Source organism: Cnephaeus nilssonii (genome assembly GCF_951640355.1).
Source record: "Cnephaeus nilssonii genome assembly, chromosome: 18".
NCBI lineage: Eukaryota > Metazoa > Chordata > Mammalia > Chiroptera > Vespertilionidae > Cnephaeus > Cnephaeus nilssonii.
Genome location: NC_137089.1, coordinates 55,789,445 through 55,807,426, shown reverse-complemented (window position 1 = coordinate 55,807,426; position 17,982 = coordinate 55,789,445). Strand labels below are relative to the sequence as shown.

Below are 17,982 nucleotides of genomic sequence, written 5' to 3'. Positions count from 1 at the left end.
ATAATTTCTGATGACATTTATTGTCACTCACCAGGCTGTGCGTCTCGATTGTCCCCTGAGGTGTGTGTCCTTTTGCCAGGACAACAACTTTATTGAGACCTGATCAACTTCTCTGCTACTTGCAAGGCTAACTCTGTGTGACTCTGTTCCTTTAACTTCTTGGTTTAATACAATGCAGGTCACTCTGCATCACCCTCAAATTCTTCCCAGGATGTAAAGCTATTTGTAAATTTAAGACATCTGTAGCTTCTTCCGGGTTGTGCTGGGCATTGTCGCTCCACAGTGGCCAGTTCAGAGCCATGGCTGCCACAGATGTGCAGCTTCTAATGGGTCATTTGAATGAATAACACTTGTTGCTAATCCTTTGCAAGAATGAAAAAATGTACATGATAAACTGCAAGTGGTAGTATGTGAATTTTTTTTTAATATGTGAATTTTAAACATACCATAATGTACTCTGCTCTAACTCATTTTTAAGTGTCACAGAGCTCAGAATCCAATCCAGTGGATAGAAAATCTCTATTTCAGAAGTAGCTCTTTTCACGGTTAGCTATTGTGATTGTGTTTTGGAGCCCTTGCAAACATCAGTTTTTTTGTGGGACTTCAGTCATGTGAAGGCCTTTCTGGCTCTAAGACAATGCTGCCCAGTGGGAGCTTCTCCTCTGCCTGCAGTTGAGAAGCCTGTGGGGGGAGGGGAGGGGAGGTGAGGGGTCCTCGCGGAGGAGCAGCCCAGATCGCGCTTGTCAGACATTTGGACAAGTATGCGCTTCTGGTAGATAAACATGGTCCTGAAACTGGGCCTCCGTCCTCACCCGCTCAGCCAGCCTGAGGACTATTACAAACAGTGTGTGCATCTCTGATTCTGGGAATTTTCACACACACACAAAAGCAATAAAAACAAAACGGCCTATCTCATTATATTTATCAATTATTAAAATTTTGCTACTCTTGTTTCATCTAATTCTTCTTTTTTTTTTCTTGGAGTATTTAAACTAGATCCCAGCCATACTTTTTAACCCATACTTCAGTGAAATACTTAATTTTTAATGTTAAATAAAAATTTGAGACAAACATTTCAGTTTATTTTTTGTCTGAAAAATAAACACCCCAATTAGCTTTGGTCCATGTGGATAAGTTTATGTTTCCTAGGTTCATTTTGTCTTTCTTTGATTGACACCAAACTCTATTCTGCTTGTCATAGCAGCAGTTATTCTATCGCTTCTGTATAAACTCAGAATACAGCTACACGACGTAGATGTGTGTTTATAAGCTATGCAAAAACTTTGCTTTCCTTCACTATTTCTGCTCCTTGGTAGTCAGATCGTTAATGTAAGGTTTTTACTTTGGGCATAAATCACCACTTTCTAAGACAAGCCCTCTGGGTTTGCACATAGGAAGGCAGTTGATATTTGGGGTATAGTTTTGTAAACAGGAACTGGGTCATTGGGGTAGAGCTGGCAAGGTGAGTTGAATTTTATCAGTCCCATGTGTGTTTCTGCTCTGAAACGATGGTGGCCTGACTAGTTTTACGCATGTTACTAAAAGAAAAGGGCACCTTTCTGATGTTTCCTGTGCTCACACCCAACATGTGTGACTGCTGTCTTTTCAGCGGAGCCGCCCCCTCCATATACCGCCATCGCCATCCCCGACGCCGGGGGCATCCCAGTGATAAACTGTCGCGTGTGCCAGTCGCTGATCAGCCTGGACGGCAAGCTCCACCAGCACGTGGTGAAGTGCACGGTCTGCAATGAGGCTACAGTAAGTGGAGTTTCCACAGTAAAAGCATCGATTGTTACCTGACATCTTCTCCCTCCAGGAAGGACTTCCACGGTGTGACCTAGGAGGGGTGCCGCCGGACACAGGGTGGCGCATCTCTTCATCCGCTTTCTTCCCTCAGCTGTCCATGCCTCTGGAGCAGGGTCCTCAGACTTTTAAACGGGGCCGGTTCACTGTCCCTCAGACGTTGGAGGGCCGGACTATAGTTTAAAAAAAACTAGGAACAAATTCCTATGCACACTGCACATACCTTATTTTGAAATAAAAACACAAAACGGCAAAAACACCCGCATGTGGCCCGCGGGCCGTGGTTTGAGGACGCCTGCTCTTGAGCATACAAGGATCCTCCTGGTGTTTGCAGCTCACTTCATGGGAAAATGTCACAGCGAGTTTAAATATGATGCCATTTGGCTCTTTACTTTCTAAAACAAGACACCATAGACCAGTGATGGCGAACCTGTGACACGCGTGTCAGCACTGACACGCGTAGCCATTTCTGATGACACGCGGCCGCATGCCGAGGATGAAACATTTGCTGCTCCTGAGGATGAAACATTTGTGACTTGAGTCTTGGAGTTAGTTTTTTCCTCAAAGTGACACACTACCCGAGTTATGCTCAGTTTTTTGGCGAAGTTTGACACACCAAGCTCAAAAGGTTGCCCATCACTGCCATAGACAGTTATTTGTAATTATCTTCGATGTCTATTCACATCACAGTGAAATCCATTTTCATTTTCACTAAAACAAAAATATACTGAAGTTCACCTCAAATGTGGACTTTGTACTTATGTGGAGAATTACTTAAACCTATTTTATGTTTGTAGGATGTCAGTATGGCTTTTCTTATTAGGAATTTATTATTGACATTTGTGCCAAATCCTGTATAATAAAAGGCTAATATGCAAATTGTCCCCTCTACTGGGAGTTCGACCATGGGGCGGGGCCAGACAGCCAAACTGTCCACTGCCCCTCCCCCTGGCCAGCCCCCCCCATGCCCCCCCCCCCCGGAATCGGGGGCAGGCCGGCCAGCCAACCTCCTGCATCCCTTCCCCGGCTGTGCATGAATTCGTGCACTGGGCCTCTAGTTGTTTATAAGTTGCTTGGTATTTTATTCCATTTGCTTGATACTAATTTGGTGAAATGTCCAAAAAATTTGAAGGGCAAATTTCTTTTACTGAACTTTGGGAAGAGCAATTAAATTTTAACTAAAATTTTCAGTTTCAAGTAATAAATTTGTAGTGTATGCCAGTTAGATTAAGTATATTTCTGCTTTTATAGTTAGGCTTTATTTTTAAAATGTCAATCTCTCTTAAAGTCTGAAATTAAATTAATTTGTGTTATTTGTATTTTTTTCCCTCTTTAGAAAAGTCTAAAAAAGGTCAGCCAGTGAATATTGTATCTCTAAAAACCATAAAGCATGGATGCTGGGCTTTATATGTTTTATTAAAAGTCATAAAATAAAGCCTTAAGTTACAAAGTGACTTTTCCATTATAAATAATTTTTTCTATAAAGGACATCATTGGAAGAATTTTATTGTATAGACCAGAGGCCCAGTGCACAAATTAGTGCATTGGTGGGGTCCCTCGGAGTGGCCTGCCGGGATCGGGCTGAAACCCACAGTCCAACGTCATCTGCAGCTCCTACCTGCCGCTCCTGCTCATCCGGCCCCACTGCACCTGCCACGGGCTCGCGCCCCATCAGTCCCGATCGGGAGAGGCTTGCGCTGCCGCAGCAGCAGTGCTTGCCAGCCCTGAGTCCTGCGTCTGGCCCCCTCCCAAGGGGAGTGGCCTGCTGGATTGATCAGGACAAAACCAGCTCTCTGACATCCCCTGAGGGGTCCCGGATTGCGAGAGAGTGCAGGCCAAGCCGATGGACCCCACTGGTGCACGATTGGGGTTGGGGAAGAGCACAGGAGGGCTCCAGGGCGTGTCTGGTCCTATCTCACCCAGTCCTGATGGGGGCCAATTGGGGCTGGCTGGCCGGGGAGGGACACAGGAGGTTGGCCAGCTGGGGAGGGGCCATGGGAGGGCTCCAGGGCATGACGGGGCCATCTCGCTCAGTCCCGATAGGCCAGACCCCAGCAGCAAGCTAACCTACCGGTTGGAATGTCTGCCCCCTGGTGGTCAGTGCATGTCATAATGAGAGGATGAGTGGTCTTAGCATATCATTAGCATACTATGCTTTGATTGGTTGAACAGTCGACCGGTCACCGGGCACTGAGCATATTGGGCTTTTATTATACAGGAGAGGTGACATCTATAAAGCCACCTAGTTGTTTAAGTTGAACACTTAGTAGTAAATTTCATTAGCATTCACCTCCTTAGTGCTCTTCGTGGAGTTGGCAAACAATACAAGTTGTTAGACATAAGCAGTAATTAACACACATCCTCAGCCTCAAAGGTCTCCTTGGATTTGGTATTCGTGGTTTTCCCCTCCTATTCCTCTACTTCAGTAGTTCTCAACCTTTCTAATGCCATGACCCTTTAATTCAGTTCCTCATGTTGTGGTGACCCCCGACCATAAAATTATTTTCGTTGCTACTTCATAACTGTAATTTTGCTACTGTTATGAATCATAATGTAAATATCTGTGTTTTCCGATGGTCTTAGGCGACCCCGCTAGCAGTTCTCAACCTGTGGGTCATGACCCCCAACTTGAGAACTGCTGCTGTAGAGCCTAAGACTCTCCAGCACTCCTCACAGCCTCAGGAGTCAGCCTACAGGTCCCAGGCCATGGTGGCTTCTCCCCCTGGTCCTGCGGACACGCCCCCAGCTGGGCCCACAGAGGTGATGACGTCCTGACACAACTTTACTTCTAAAAACAACCTTTCTGGTCTGTGTCATAAACAAGGGCATTAAAACAACTTCAGACCATAAGCAGATGGATTTGAAATCATATTAAACTAAATACACAACACACCACCCATAAAAACTTCTGTTTTTAAACAAGTAGAAAAAGGGGAGTTTTAAAACTTTACACTTGCACTTGGAAGTCAACAGAATAGGCTAGGCCGCTGATGCAGGATCTCCGAGTCCCTGTGCCTTTAGCCACCGCCTTCAGCCTGGCTGCTGAGAACGCGGCGTTCACACAGCGGCAAGAGGTTTGACTGTAATAAATTATTTCTGGACATAAAGAATGTTGTGCTGAAGTTTTTATATCATTACTAACCCTGTTACATAAGAAGTGCAAATAATTGTGAATATTCCAGAGAAAATGAATAGTATCCAATCAGATTGCCTTGTGTGGAATCAGTAACATTACAAGGAACGGGGGGAAAAAGTAGGAAAAAATGTGTTTGAGGAGTGCTTTGCATAAGACTTGCTAATGTTCATGTAATTTGATCTTAAATGTGTGAATTGAGGAGGTGCTAGGCAACTGGATGCTTCTCTGGAGAAATTCTAGAGAGAAAAGAACAGATAGGATGGGCCAGGACTCAACAGAACGGCGTTTCCCGGTGATTCGTTCTCCTCGGTCAGCCGTCTCTGAGAGGAACCGATGTTCCTGTGGAGGTGGAACAGCAACCCTCACAACAACCACAAACGCAGAACAAGGCTGACACAAGCCCTTCCTATTTCGGTAGCTGGGCCTGGAAGGGAAGGAGGAGGGTGTGTGTGTGTGTGTGTGTGAATGCGGATACATTTTAGCCAGCTTTAGCGAACACGACATTTAAGGTGAAAGAAGCAGCGATGCCTAGGACAAGTGAAGGGGAAACTGGAGAAGCACCGAGAAGCGGGGGCTCGCTGGCCTTGGCGGGGAGCGGCCGGCCGAGGCGGCGCAGGGACGGGAGGCCTCGCCCTGCCCGGAGCAGCTGCGCTCCCGGGCCGCCCTGTCCTCCCGGGCTAAGTGGCAGCAGGTCCTCTCCGCCTCGGAGCGGCGGTGGCCCGGGCGGAGTGGCGGCGGGCTCTGACGGCCCCCTTGCCCAGTAAGAAGGAGCCCTCGGGCCTGGGCCGAGGTGAGAGGACCGTGGTCTGGACGGGAGGTGGGGATGAAATACAAAAACAAACCTTGTCATTTGCCAAGCACACATTTGCTTACAGGTAAAATTTGGAGATACAAAAATTAAGGTTTTCTTCATAGTCTGGTTTTCTTGACATTTTAGGTAGTATAGTAATACATTCTGGATGTTTGTGAATTTTAAATATTCAGATTTTCTATATAATGTTTAATAAACTATAGGTGTTTTATTGCTAACTTTTATATATTTCTACCAAGATTATTTACTTAGTTTTTAAAAATCTCTTTTATTGATTTGAGAGAGAGAGAGAGAGAGAGAGAGAGACAGACAGACAGACAGACATTAATTTGTCGTTCCACTTATTCATACACTCATTAGCTGATTCTTGTTCATGCCCTGACCGGGGATGAAATCCACAACTTTGGCGCATCAGGATGGCACACCGACCAACTGAGCTACTGGGCAGGGCTAGAAGTCTTTTTAAAATGAGGTGCAGACTTACAGAGAAATTATCAAAATAATAGTAGGCGGCACAGAGAGTGCTTGTGGTTTCTTCATGCACAGTCCCCACATATTAGTATCTTGTCACATCAGCTGTCTCTTTCTAAATAAACAAATTACCATTTTGCATAATATTTTTAAGTAATTGCAGTCATGATGCTTGACTACCACTAAACATTTTAGTGTGAATTTCTTTAAAAATAAGACACTCAGCCCGGCTGGTGTGGCTCAGTGTTTGAGCACTGACCCATCATGAGTCAAGAGGTCACTGGTTCTATTCCTGGTCAGGGCACATGCCCACGTTGCAGGCTTGATCCCCAGTGAGGGGAGTGCAGGAGGCGGCCTCTCACTCTCTAGTCAATAAAAACATATAAAAATAATAATAATAGAAATAATACATTCACTTACACAATTACAGTGCAATTATCAGATGCAGGAAATTAATATACTGTTATCTAATTTTTGACCTAATTCATGTTTGTCCAGTTATTCCATTAAAAATAAAAATCCGACCCAAAAGTCAATATAGAATTACATGTTGCACTTTGTTATCATGTTTCTTTAATCTCCCTTTATCTGAAATTTGGCGTTGCTTTGTCCTTTATTGCCGGGACGTTTTCTGAAGAGTACAGGCAGGTACTCTGTGAGACGTGCCTGAATTTGGTTTCTCTGACGTTCCCTGTGGTTCGATTCGGGTCACACATTTCCGGGTGTTGTGCCCAGGAGTGACATTCTGCTCCTCTCAGTGCATCATGCTGGTATTGAAGCTTTTAAACTGATTATACAATTAAAGAAAATAAAAGAATTGCTAGCATTAGAGCTATTGTAAGTTAAAAGGTATCATAAAATTAATCCTTCAGCCTAGCTGGCATGGCTCAGTGGTTGAGCGTCAACCTAAGAACCAGGAGGTCATGGTTCGATTCCTGGTCAGGGCACCTGCCCGGGTTGCAGGCTCCATCCCCAGTAGGGGGTGTGCAGGAGGCAGCCAATCCATGATTCTCTCTCGTCATTGATGTTTCTCTCTCTTCCTCTCCCTTCCTCTCTGAAACCAATAAGAATATATTTTTTAAAAATTAATCACTTCTGCTATCCTAGTGAGTAAAGTTTAGGAAAAGTTCACATTTGTCATCGACTCCTCTTTGCCCACGTTTCTGGGTAAGCCTGTTCCTCCCCTGGACAGGGCATGAGCCCCATGAACGTTTGCACCTGCCAGACAGAGGACCTTGTCTTGTGAACTTTTAAGGGGAAACAACTCTCATTGTGCATTAAATATTCCTCTCATATTAAAAGACCCTTACACACTAATTTTGAAATATTTCCTTTGTTATTAACTCTCTACAGCCTCCAAATTTCATGGAGTGCTTGCCAAGAGTAGACTATTTGAAAGCATTTAGGATGCACTTGTCCTTAAACTGTAATTTGATACTACTAACCTTCATTTTCAAAGAATTAATGCTTTTGTATACACAAACAAGCTTTGTCAGTCTGCACTTTGGTTAATTTGCTGTGTTTGTATTTCCTTCCCTTATCTAGCCAATCAAAAATCCCCCGGCAGGGAAGAAATATGTTAGATGCCCTTGTAATTGTCTCCTCATTTGTAAGGACACATCTCGGCGAATAGGCTGCCCGAGACCCAACTGGTAAGAGATGAAGATTCATTCATTCATTCATTCATTCATTCATTCAACAAGTATTTGTTAAAGGCACGTATGTGCCAGGCATTGTTCTAAACAAAGTCTTTGTCCTCATGGTCATTACAGGCCCTAGATTATTTTCTTTGTGAAAGGAATGATATAGTTTGAAATTAATGGTCACAGGCACTTGCAAGATACAATATTCCTGATATTAAATTAATGGTCACAGGCATTTGCAAGATACAATATTCCTAGATTATTTTCTTTGTGAAAGGAATGATATAGTTTGAAATTAATGGTCACAGGCATTTGCAAGATACAATATTCCTGAATGAGCAATAGAAGTTTTCCTGACATACTTAATGCACTGTAATAAATCAGTTGTTAAACTTACATATTTAAAAACAACGAATTCATTTGCCTTTTATGTAATTCATCTTCGTGTGGAAGTGTTTTGTTCTAACCGCCGTTGTGCGCCTGCCATGGGCTGCACTGACCTTTGAGGGCACATGCTGTACAGATGCCACCATGGATGTGCCCGGGGTAGAATGCCTGGACCTGGACTGGTTCTTTCGATGGTTTCTGCCGTTGGACCAGTGCATCATTCGCAGCCCTCCCTGGAAGGGAAGGCGCCGCCGCTTTCCTTTCTGTCCGACTCAGCAGACACTGGGAAGCCAGGCTGCGCGGGCAGGCGGGGCGGGACCGCAGCGGAGGGAGGCTGGGGCCGGCGCCTGGCAGACGCAGGTGTTTCACTGTGCAGTATTTAGTGTTTGGCCACACTCAGCTGTCTTCCTAGGTAGGGAATAATAACTATTTTCTGATTTGAACTTGGAAGAACAGCAATTAAATCATTCCCAAGTTTATTAACTTAATTGCAAATGGCAGTTAAATAGTACCCAAGTGTTTTTTTTCTCTGTGATTTTGGCACCAGAGTGGATTTATTAACTATTAATAGAACCTATTTTCAATGCTGTATTCCTAGCCCATTGGTGAGCTAATGAAGCTGTTTCCTTTCTCTTCCCACAGTAGGCGCATCATTAACCTGGGCCCAGTAATGCTCATTTCTGAAGAACACCCAGCTCAGCCTGCAGTGCCAACCCAGCCAGAAGGTGCCCGGGTGGCGTGTGGGCACTGTGGGAACACCTTCCTGGTGAGTGGCTGACACGCCTAAGTGACATCGCCTCTAAATGCTGATCATAACCACATGGGGCTGGCCCCGCTCATGTCAGTGGTCTGTCCAGTGGAAACGGACCGGAAGACTTCAGTGGAGCCTTTTGAAGAAGCTCGGGCACTCGGAGGTGCAGCCAGAATTCACGGCAGCCGCTGTGAGCCAGGCACGCGGCGCCCCTCTGCTTGGTTCATTTGCCAAAAGGCCTCTCCAGGGAAGCTCCTGGGAACCTGTGGCCTGGGGCGGGGCAGAGACTCCCCATCCTCCCCTTCTCAGTGGAGCACAAAGTGCAGGTTTATTGATTCAGAAAAAAATCTTATTAGGATTTATCAGAGATTTTCTTATTTAAAAAGATAAACTTGAAGTAAAGGGGATGAACTCTGGTCCCTGTAATTAGGTAAAGCATTGGGTAAAAAGTTAGAAGGTATAAGTAACCAGATAGACCAAAAGTTAGTTACTACGTTTACCTTTAACCCTACAGCTGACATTTAAAGGCTGACCTCACAATGGCTCCGGTGTCAGGAGGCTCTCCGCCGGAAGCTGTTCCTGAGGACGGGCGGGGCCCTGGGGGCAGCGTCTGTAAACAAAACCAGTCACTAAGGGTGAAACAGCTTAAGATTTGCTTTTTTTCTTCCAGTTTTTATCTTAGTAAAGTAACTTGTGCCCATAATTCCAAAGGTCAACTAGGAATATACGTACAGCTTTATGGGAGAACACTGGTCGCCTCTCATCCAACACCCCGCTGGTCTCTCCCAGCTGCTCTGCTGACATCGACTTCCTGGGGTTCAATTGTTAGCTTAGCCTTTTCCTTTCCGATGAAAACATTTAAGATATTACCTGCCTGCCTCATTCAGATCCTTCCCTCGTTCCATCCTCCAGGAGAGTTATAATATTTTATTCAATTAATACTTAGTGTTTACATATTTTATCATTAGGTAAACGGTACTCACAGCTGAGCCAAGTAACTTGCTATATTCCTCTCCAGTATGACTTCCACATTTTTCTTGGATTTGTTCATCTTCCCTCCCCCTCTGGAATCTACCTTTCTGTGTACGAATCATTAGTTCTTCCCGTTTCTTTTCCAGAGCTGTGGGACTCCGTCCCTCTCGGAAACACCAGGGGATCCAGGACTTCCCCTCCTGCTCTCAGCGTCCCCGGGCCGCCCTGCACCGTGTCTGTAGCCCGGCACTGTCTCCCACGGGGTCCCGGGTTTACTCCTGTTGCTGAGCACTTCCTCTCTCAGCTTTCCGAGAAAGGACGCAGGAAAATAAATTTGAGCCCTTTCATTTTTTAAACAGTTTTTAATCTAATTTCACATTCACTTTATAATTTGTTCAGATGTGGAATTATAGTTTGACAATTGTTTCCTCTCAAAATGTTTAAGGTTTGCTCCACTGGTGAGAAGTTCAATGCTCTTCTGACTCCTGACCCTTTCTCTGTGACCTTTTCCCTCTTTATTAGTATACTAGAGGCCCAGTGCACAAAATTTGCACATGGGTAGGGTCTCTAGCAGCTGCCAGCCACTGGCCTCCCTTCCCCCAGCTGCCTGCTGCTACCACCGGCCGGGCGGGCCTTCGCCCTCGCCTTGGCCTGGTGCACCCGCTCACCTGCTCCACTATCCCGCTGCGGTCCCACTCTCGTCAGGGCCCATCGGGCGGGCCAGCAGCACCTCCACTGCCACCCGCTGCCAGCGCCAACCATGTTCTGTGCCGCCCCCTGGTGGTCAGCACACATCTAACTCCCAGTCGGTGGAACTCCCGCCCATGGGACAATTTGCATATTAGCCCTTTTATTATATAGGATTCCTCTTTCCTCATTCATGTTGCTTAGGGCTCTGAATGGCATTTGAAAATGTGCCGGGTGGGGGGGGGGGGACGGGAGGTGGCAAGCTCTCTGTTCTCAGTAGTCTCTCCTGGTCCCCTCTGCTGGCTTTGTTCCCTTTCTCTACAAAAGCGCTCTCGCTCGCTCTCTCTCTCTCTCTCTCTCTCTCTCTCTCTCTGAAACATTCTCTTCCCCTTTGGCTTCTTCCTTTCCTTAGTGGGAATAGCTCCAACTATATCTTCTAATTTGAATTAAAATTTAATTCAAATTTTAATTCAAATTTTTTATTTCAGATGCTCTAACTTTTAATTCCCAAGAGTTTCCCTGTATTCTGATTAATTTTTCATTTTTATAAAGAGCTTTCTCTTCTTTATAGAAACTTTCTGCAGCTCCTATTTTTTTCTGAGGCATGTTCTTTTTTATGCCTTGTCTCTCTTTCTGCCCATTTTTCTATCTGTTTTTCTCTTGTGATAGAGGTTTTACTCAAAAGTTTATTTATTTGAGGGCAAATCCCTGATTGGAATCTCTATGCATGCAGCAGGCATTCAACTTTTTCTCCTTCTTTCTCTCCCCCCCACCCCACTCCTTCCCTTCCTCTCCTTCTTCTCTCCTTTTAAAGAATTGTCAACTGTGAGTGCCAATAAGTCTTTTTTTTATGGTAAGTTTCTATGTGAACAGTCCCAGATCTCTTGTGAAGACACTTTCTAGGATCTGAGAAAGGTAGTCGGATGAAGGGCTCGCCCACTATTCAGACAGCAGAATGGAGCCGCGCCTGCTCCTACCGTGCTGCCTTCCTCTTGCCCCTGCTCAGCCTCGTGTCCTCACCTCGCAAACCTCTCTTCAGAATGCATGCTCTTTTCTCGCATGTGTTGGGGAAGGAGAGGCTCCTGAGTCTGTGGTGTGAGGGAAGTCGATAACTGGTATTCCTGCTAGACCACCACCCTCCCTGCACCTGAGAGGAGCCTGGTGCTGCGCGGTCCCTGTGGGCCACCTGCTTCCCACACAGGCCCTCGCAGGCGGCCGCACCCTCACTGACCGAGTCAGTTGCCAAGTCCACCCCAGCTTTCCAGTGTCCCAGTTCCCTTCTGATTCTTTGTCCTTGTGGTCTTATACATTTTTAAATTCATTCACTATCATTTTAGTCAGGTTTGGGCAAGGAAATGGAAATACATGCATTTAGCCAATTTACTACATTTAGCCAGAATTGCTATGATTTTCTGACTTAGTATGATAAGATAAATCTTCTTTCTGGCTTTTATATTCTATTGATTAAATCAGTGACAAAGTGTATAAATTAAGAGGATATACTAGGTAAGTTAGAGGATATACTTGGTGAGAGCAGTTAAATTTCTTTTAAAAATCATTATCTATTGATTTATAATAGAATGATATACTCTGTGGGTATTGATACATTTAGTACTTAGACTACCTTAAATATATTTATCTTTTTTGTCTTTTTTAAATTCTCACCCAAGGATATGTTTTTATTGATTTTTTTTTTTTTTTTTTTTTTTTAGAGAGAGAGGAAGGAAGAGGGAAAGAAAGAGAAACATCAATCAGTTGCTTCCTGTATGAGGAATTGAACCCACAACCTTCCAGTGTATAGGACAGTGCTCCAACCAACTAAGCCACACCAGCCAGGGCTACTTTTTCCTTTCTTATATGTAAACTAGAGGCCTGATGCACGAAGATTCATGCAAGAATGGGCCTTCCCGCCCTTGGCTGCTGGCACTGCCTTTGTTCTGGCCAGAGCCACCTTTCTGCCTTCCCATGCTGCCCAGAGGCTCCAAGAGGCTGGGGTGGTGCAGAACACCCCTGCCCCCGGCCGCTTGGCACCTGTGTATGCAAATTAACCCGCCATCTTTGTTGGGTTAATTTGCATACTCCTGATTGGCTGGTGGGCGTCACGAAGGTAGGGTCAATTAGCATGTTTCTCTTTTATTAGTGTAGACGAGTCATATTTTGAAATACCATTTTAAAATCTTCAAAAGAGATTTATTTTTCACTTACTTCAGTGAACTCCTCTCCACAATTACCTTGAATTTTGCCCAGTTCTGTTTTGTATTCCAAATCCTTGTCCTGAATGCTCTATGTAGCCACATTATAAATAAGTTCATTTTATTTGTTCAAATATCTATATTGAATGAGTTTCAGGCACAGGCTAAGTGCTGAGGAGACAGGAAGACACACTCTCTGCCCTCATGGGATTTCCTAATCAAATAGGAGGAGAAAGACAATTAAAACATGAAATATTAAAATGTTCATATTTAATTTTTTTGCATTATTATTATTATTATGCTGATCATGACCAGTCGTATCCTTTTACTATGTTCTTTGCCCTTCCAGCTTTAGCTATCAGAATAATTCATTTGCTTATTCTCTACCTTGTTTTCCCCTCGACGCTACAAGGCCTGAAAACAATTGAGACAAGTTACAAAGTTCACAGCATTGAAAATATTTAGTTTATTTACTTTGTGAGTTTCCCACATTAATAGAATAAATAGCTGCATTTCAATAATGAATCTATATACTTATGTATTTAAAAGGCGAGTCCTCAAGATTTAAAGGAAAGAAAACTTTGAAGGTACATGAAATGTTTGTATTACTTTGGAGTGAACGAGACATAAATCTAAAAGAAATGACCCTAATCACGGCAGTGCATTCAGTTTCCTTGTAGAGCAACCCCACTTGCGTCAGAGCCTCGGGAATGTCCTGGGAACTGTTTCAGATGGGAACCCCAAGCTTCCTTTCAGGCGGAGGGCGGGGTGGGACGCTCTCCCACCCATAAGAAGGCAGTTGCCTCGGCTGTGGTCCTGGGTGATGTTTGAGCTAAAAGAAGCACCCTCTCAGAGTGGATGGTCTTCCGTTGTTTTCTTTGCAAGCCCTCTCTTTATTTATTTTACAGTGGATGGAATTGAGGTTCAACACTCTGGCGAAATGCCCACACTGCAAAAAAATGTAAGTGCCCGCCATTGGACATGCTCTGGGAAGTCCTTGTGAACAAGTTAAAGATTTCAGAATTCACACTTAATTAGATTTTGATCTTAAAACATGCCATGAAATGAATGAATGTGTAATATATTTATACTTTCCAATACAGAAAGGAAATCTTTAAACCCCTTAATATATTTCATTTTAAAATTTAAATGATTAGGCTTAATATCACTCTCTGAAAGGAAATTTCTAAAGTTATCAGTAACCTGGTGAGCATTTGCATATGTCCTAAGAGGTTATAATCTATTACAAATAATCTAAAATTTATATTTAAATGGGCTATCATTTAGGAGAAAAGGTACTTGCTAGCTGTTCTAATCTCCTGCCTAAAGGCAACATATCAGTGGGGAAAATAGAAGATATATATAATAAAAGAAAAATATGTTGTCTTTTATTGATATCAGAGAGGAAGGGAGAGAGAGGGAGAGAGATATATAAACATCAATGATGAGAGAGATCAGTTGCCTCCTGCACAACCCCCTACTGGGGATTAAGCCCACAACCTGGGCATTTAATCTGACTGGGAATCAAACCAGGACCTTCTGGTTCATAGGTCAACACTCATACCACTGAGCCACACCCACAGGGTGAAGATGTATATTTAGTAATTGTAGTATTTTTCATCCTCACCCAAGGAGTGAGGATATGTTTTCCACAGATTTCAGTGAGAGTGGAAGGGAGGGGGTGAGTGGAGGGTAACAGAGAGAAAGAGGGAGAGAGAACGGGTGTAGGGGGGAGAGAGAGAGAGAGAGAAACCTCAATGTGAGACACACACTGATTGGTTGCCTTCTACAGGTGCTCCAACCTGGTGGGCAGGGGTTGTAGGGGATCAGACCTGAAACCCAGGTACATGCCTTTGACCAGGAATCAAAGCCAAGGCGCTCTGGTAAGCAGGCCAACACTCCAACCACTGAGCTATGCCGGCCAGGCTAGAAGACATTTTATGGCACCTGTATTGGGAGTCCCCAAATCACCCCAAGATTCCATGGTGTTCTCAGGGGACTAATAGGAATTACTCATCTGTATTTATGCTCATAGCTATGATTTGTTAGTGTGAAGTGCACAAGCCAAATCAGCACAGAGAAGACACATGGGCCAACGTCTGGAGCAAGAGAAGCAAGTCTTCAGGAGCTCCCGCCAGGGGCGGCACAGGCCTCTCACGCCCTCCAGCCGCACGTCCGTGCTGCCTCCAGAGAGGCTCAGTGCGGACTCCCGGCTGCGTGCTGGTTGGAGCAGGTCCCACAGGCACTTGCTGAATAGCACAAACGTAAGTTCTAGAATCCCAGCAGGAAAGCAGGAGTTCAGTGCTACCACATGGATTGCACAATTAGGCATGATAAGCTGGCAAGCCACCTAGTTAGGCAATGGTGAGATCTTTCCAGACCTTTCGAAGACTGCAGTCTCTGGCCTGCTGCATTAATGACATGCTACACAGCCCTAGCCAGTTTGGCTCAGTGGACAGAGCGTCGGCCTGCGGACTCAAGGGTCCCGGGTTCAATTCTGGTCAAGGGCAAGTATCTTGGTTGCGGGCACATCCCCAGTAGAGGGTGTGCAGGTGGCAGCTGATAGATGTTTCTCTCTCATCGATGTTTCTAACTCTCTATCCCTCTCCTTTCCTCCCTGTAAAAAAATAAAATAAATAAAATATATTTAAAAATAACATGCTGCACAGAATCTATGCTGGTAATAAAATTTTAATTTAAAATTGTTATTCTCCACATATGTATATGTGAATTATAACTTAAGCTAAGGAAATTAAACTGGAATGTTTTGACAATGCAGTGCTGAAAATTAAAAACAGGAGTTCATTGTTTAATCTGTGCGATACTTAGTATGATATAAATACCTTATCTGTTTTAATAGAGAAATCCTAAGAATGACTTCTAGGAAAAATGAATTAAAAACTGTCTGAGAAGTAGAGTATATATAACAAAATATCTTTCTTTATTTCTGCTAAACGTGGTCCCAACTAAATATAGCCCTGAGACAATAATTCTTTACAGCATATTTCTAGCTTCAAAGGAACAAATATTTTCCTTTTTATTTGTGTGAAATTAATCATCTGAATTTATAACTTCGTTGCATCCAGTAGAAGTCTGTACACAAAGAAGCAAAATGAATAACTCCTAATAATTACACTGAAAAAATATATATACTCGAGGGACACTTCCAGACACACACGTAAGTATGTGACTATGTCTGTGCAGTTGATGTATTTTTACAAAAACGAAGAAAATTAAATTGCAGGTATCTTCACCGAGAATATGAAATTGAATTAAAAATTTCTGTAGGAAATAAAGAGAACCCGAGCCTGCCTGTGATTGGCAGCCCGTGCTCAGCACCGGGCATCCTGTTATAGGACCAGCTGTGTGTCCCAGGATCCAGGAGTAATCATCCTCACGTTACAGAGGAGGAACTTGAGAAGGTTCAAGATGCAGCTGACTGCTTTTGCTTGCTTAATTAGAACAGTCACTGTAATTTGCAAGTAATAAAGAAGCATTGAATGCATAGTACTCTGTGATTAGTTAGGACATCACAAGACAGTGTATTAATGTGAAGAACGTTTATCAGTTACTTAAGGACAACTTACATAGAAATGCACGTGGGAGAAGTCAGCTCACGGGCGCCGTGAGGAAAGAACGCTGGTAGAACTGGGTCACATGCTAACCCAGCGCAGCGCTGGGCAGAGGTGCCCCCCCCCCCCGACCCCCGGTCCCAGCACTTGCAGTCGCAGCTGATTTCTTCTCTTTGAATTTTTTCTTCATGACAAATGATGAATCATGTGTTGAAGTAAGATTCCAAGTGAAAATTTTATTCCTTAAACACAAATAACAAGTACCCTAAAGTTATGTTTAAGGTGAGGAGTTACCATGACTGTAAAGCTGTCACGGGGTGGGGGTGGGGGCGCCTGGCCCGGCTCCAGCACCATGTCCTTTTGCTGGTGCTGGTGCCCCTCGCTCAGTCACCAGGCAGCCAGGGAGCCCTCGAGTTCCGAAATACAGGCTGAGTTCCATTTCCATGCAAGTGTCATAATAGGCCTACGACTATAGAAATGGTGATTTAATCCATGATAATGATTATTAAATACTAGAGGCCCGGTGCATGAAATTCATGCACGGGGGAGGGGGTTCCTCAGCCCAGCCTGCACATGTTGGGATCAGGCCTAAACGGGCAGTCGGACATCCCTCTCACAATCCAGACTGCTGGCTCCCAACTGCTCACCTACCTGCCTTCCTGATTGCCCCTAACTGCTTCTGCCTGTCAGCCTGATCACCTCCTAACCACTCCCCTGCCAGCCTGATTGATGCCTAACTGCTCCCCTGCCAACCTGATTGCCCCTAACTGCCCTCCCCTGCAGGCCTGGGTCCCCCCCAACTGCCCTTCCCTGCAGGCTTGATTGCCCACAACTGCCCTCCCTTGTAGGCCTGGTCCCTCCCTACTGCCCTCCCCTTCTGGCCATCTTGTTGTGGCCATCTTGTGTCCACATGGGGGCAGCCATCTTTGACCACATGGGGGCAGCCATCTTGTGTGTTGGAGTGATGTTCATTGTGCATATTACTTTATCCTATCTGATAAAAGAAAGCAGGAGGCTTTCTTTTATTAGATAGGATAGAGGCCTGGTGCACGGGTGGGGGCTAGCTGGTTTGCCCTGAAGGGTGCCCCGGATCAGGGTGGGGGTTCCCTTGCGGCGTGGGGCGGCCTGGGCGAGGGGCCTGTGGTGGTTTGCAGGCCAGCCATGCCCCCCGACGACCCAAGAGGAGGCCCTGTATCTGGGATTATTTATCTTCTACAATTGAAACTTTGTAGTCTGGAGCAGAGCCAAGCCTCCTGCTTTCTCCGTGGCTGCAGCTGCAGGCCAGGGCTGCAGAAACTTGGCTTCCTCCATCGCCGGGGGCAACCCAAGCCTCCTGCTCTCTCCAGCTCTGTGGCTGCCACCATTTTTGTTGGGATTTATTTATCTTCTGTAATTGACACTTTGTAGCCTTGAGTGGAGGCCTGGGCCTGCCAGGGTGTGTGGAAAGCTTGGCTTCCTCCATTGACAGGGAAACCCAAGCCTCCTGCTCAGTCTGTGGCTGCAGCCATCTTGGTTGGGTTAATTTGCATACTCGCTCCTGATTGGCTGGTGGGCGTG

General features: G+C 44.9%; 1 protein-coding gene across 3 annotated transcripts in view; it reads left to right on the top strand.

Moving 5' to 3' along the window:
• PIP4P2 (phosphatidylinositol-4,5-bisphosphate 4-phosphatase 2) overlaps positions 1 to 17,982 on the top strand; it is a 40,301-nt gene that overhangs the window by 16,151 nt on the left and 6,168 nt on the right. For 2 of the 3 annotated variants that reach the window (XM_079795818.1, XM_079795817.1), the window contains exons 2-5: positions 1,610 to 1,758; positions 7,767 to 7,873; positions 8,894 to 9,017; positions 13,762 to 13,814. In XM_079795818.1, coding sequence (XP_079651944.1) covers positions 1,610 to 1,758; positions 7,767 to 7,873; positions 8,894 to 9,017; positions 13,762 to 13,814 — 433 coding nt within the window. Of the gene's footprint in view, positions 1 to 1,609; positions 1,759 to 7,766; positions 7,874 to 8,893; positions 9,018 to 13,761; positions 15,118 to 17,982 lie in introns of all 3 variants that reach the window. The other variant, XR_013814905.1, reaches the window with a different exon arrangement.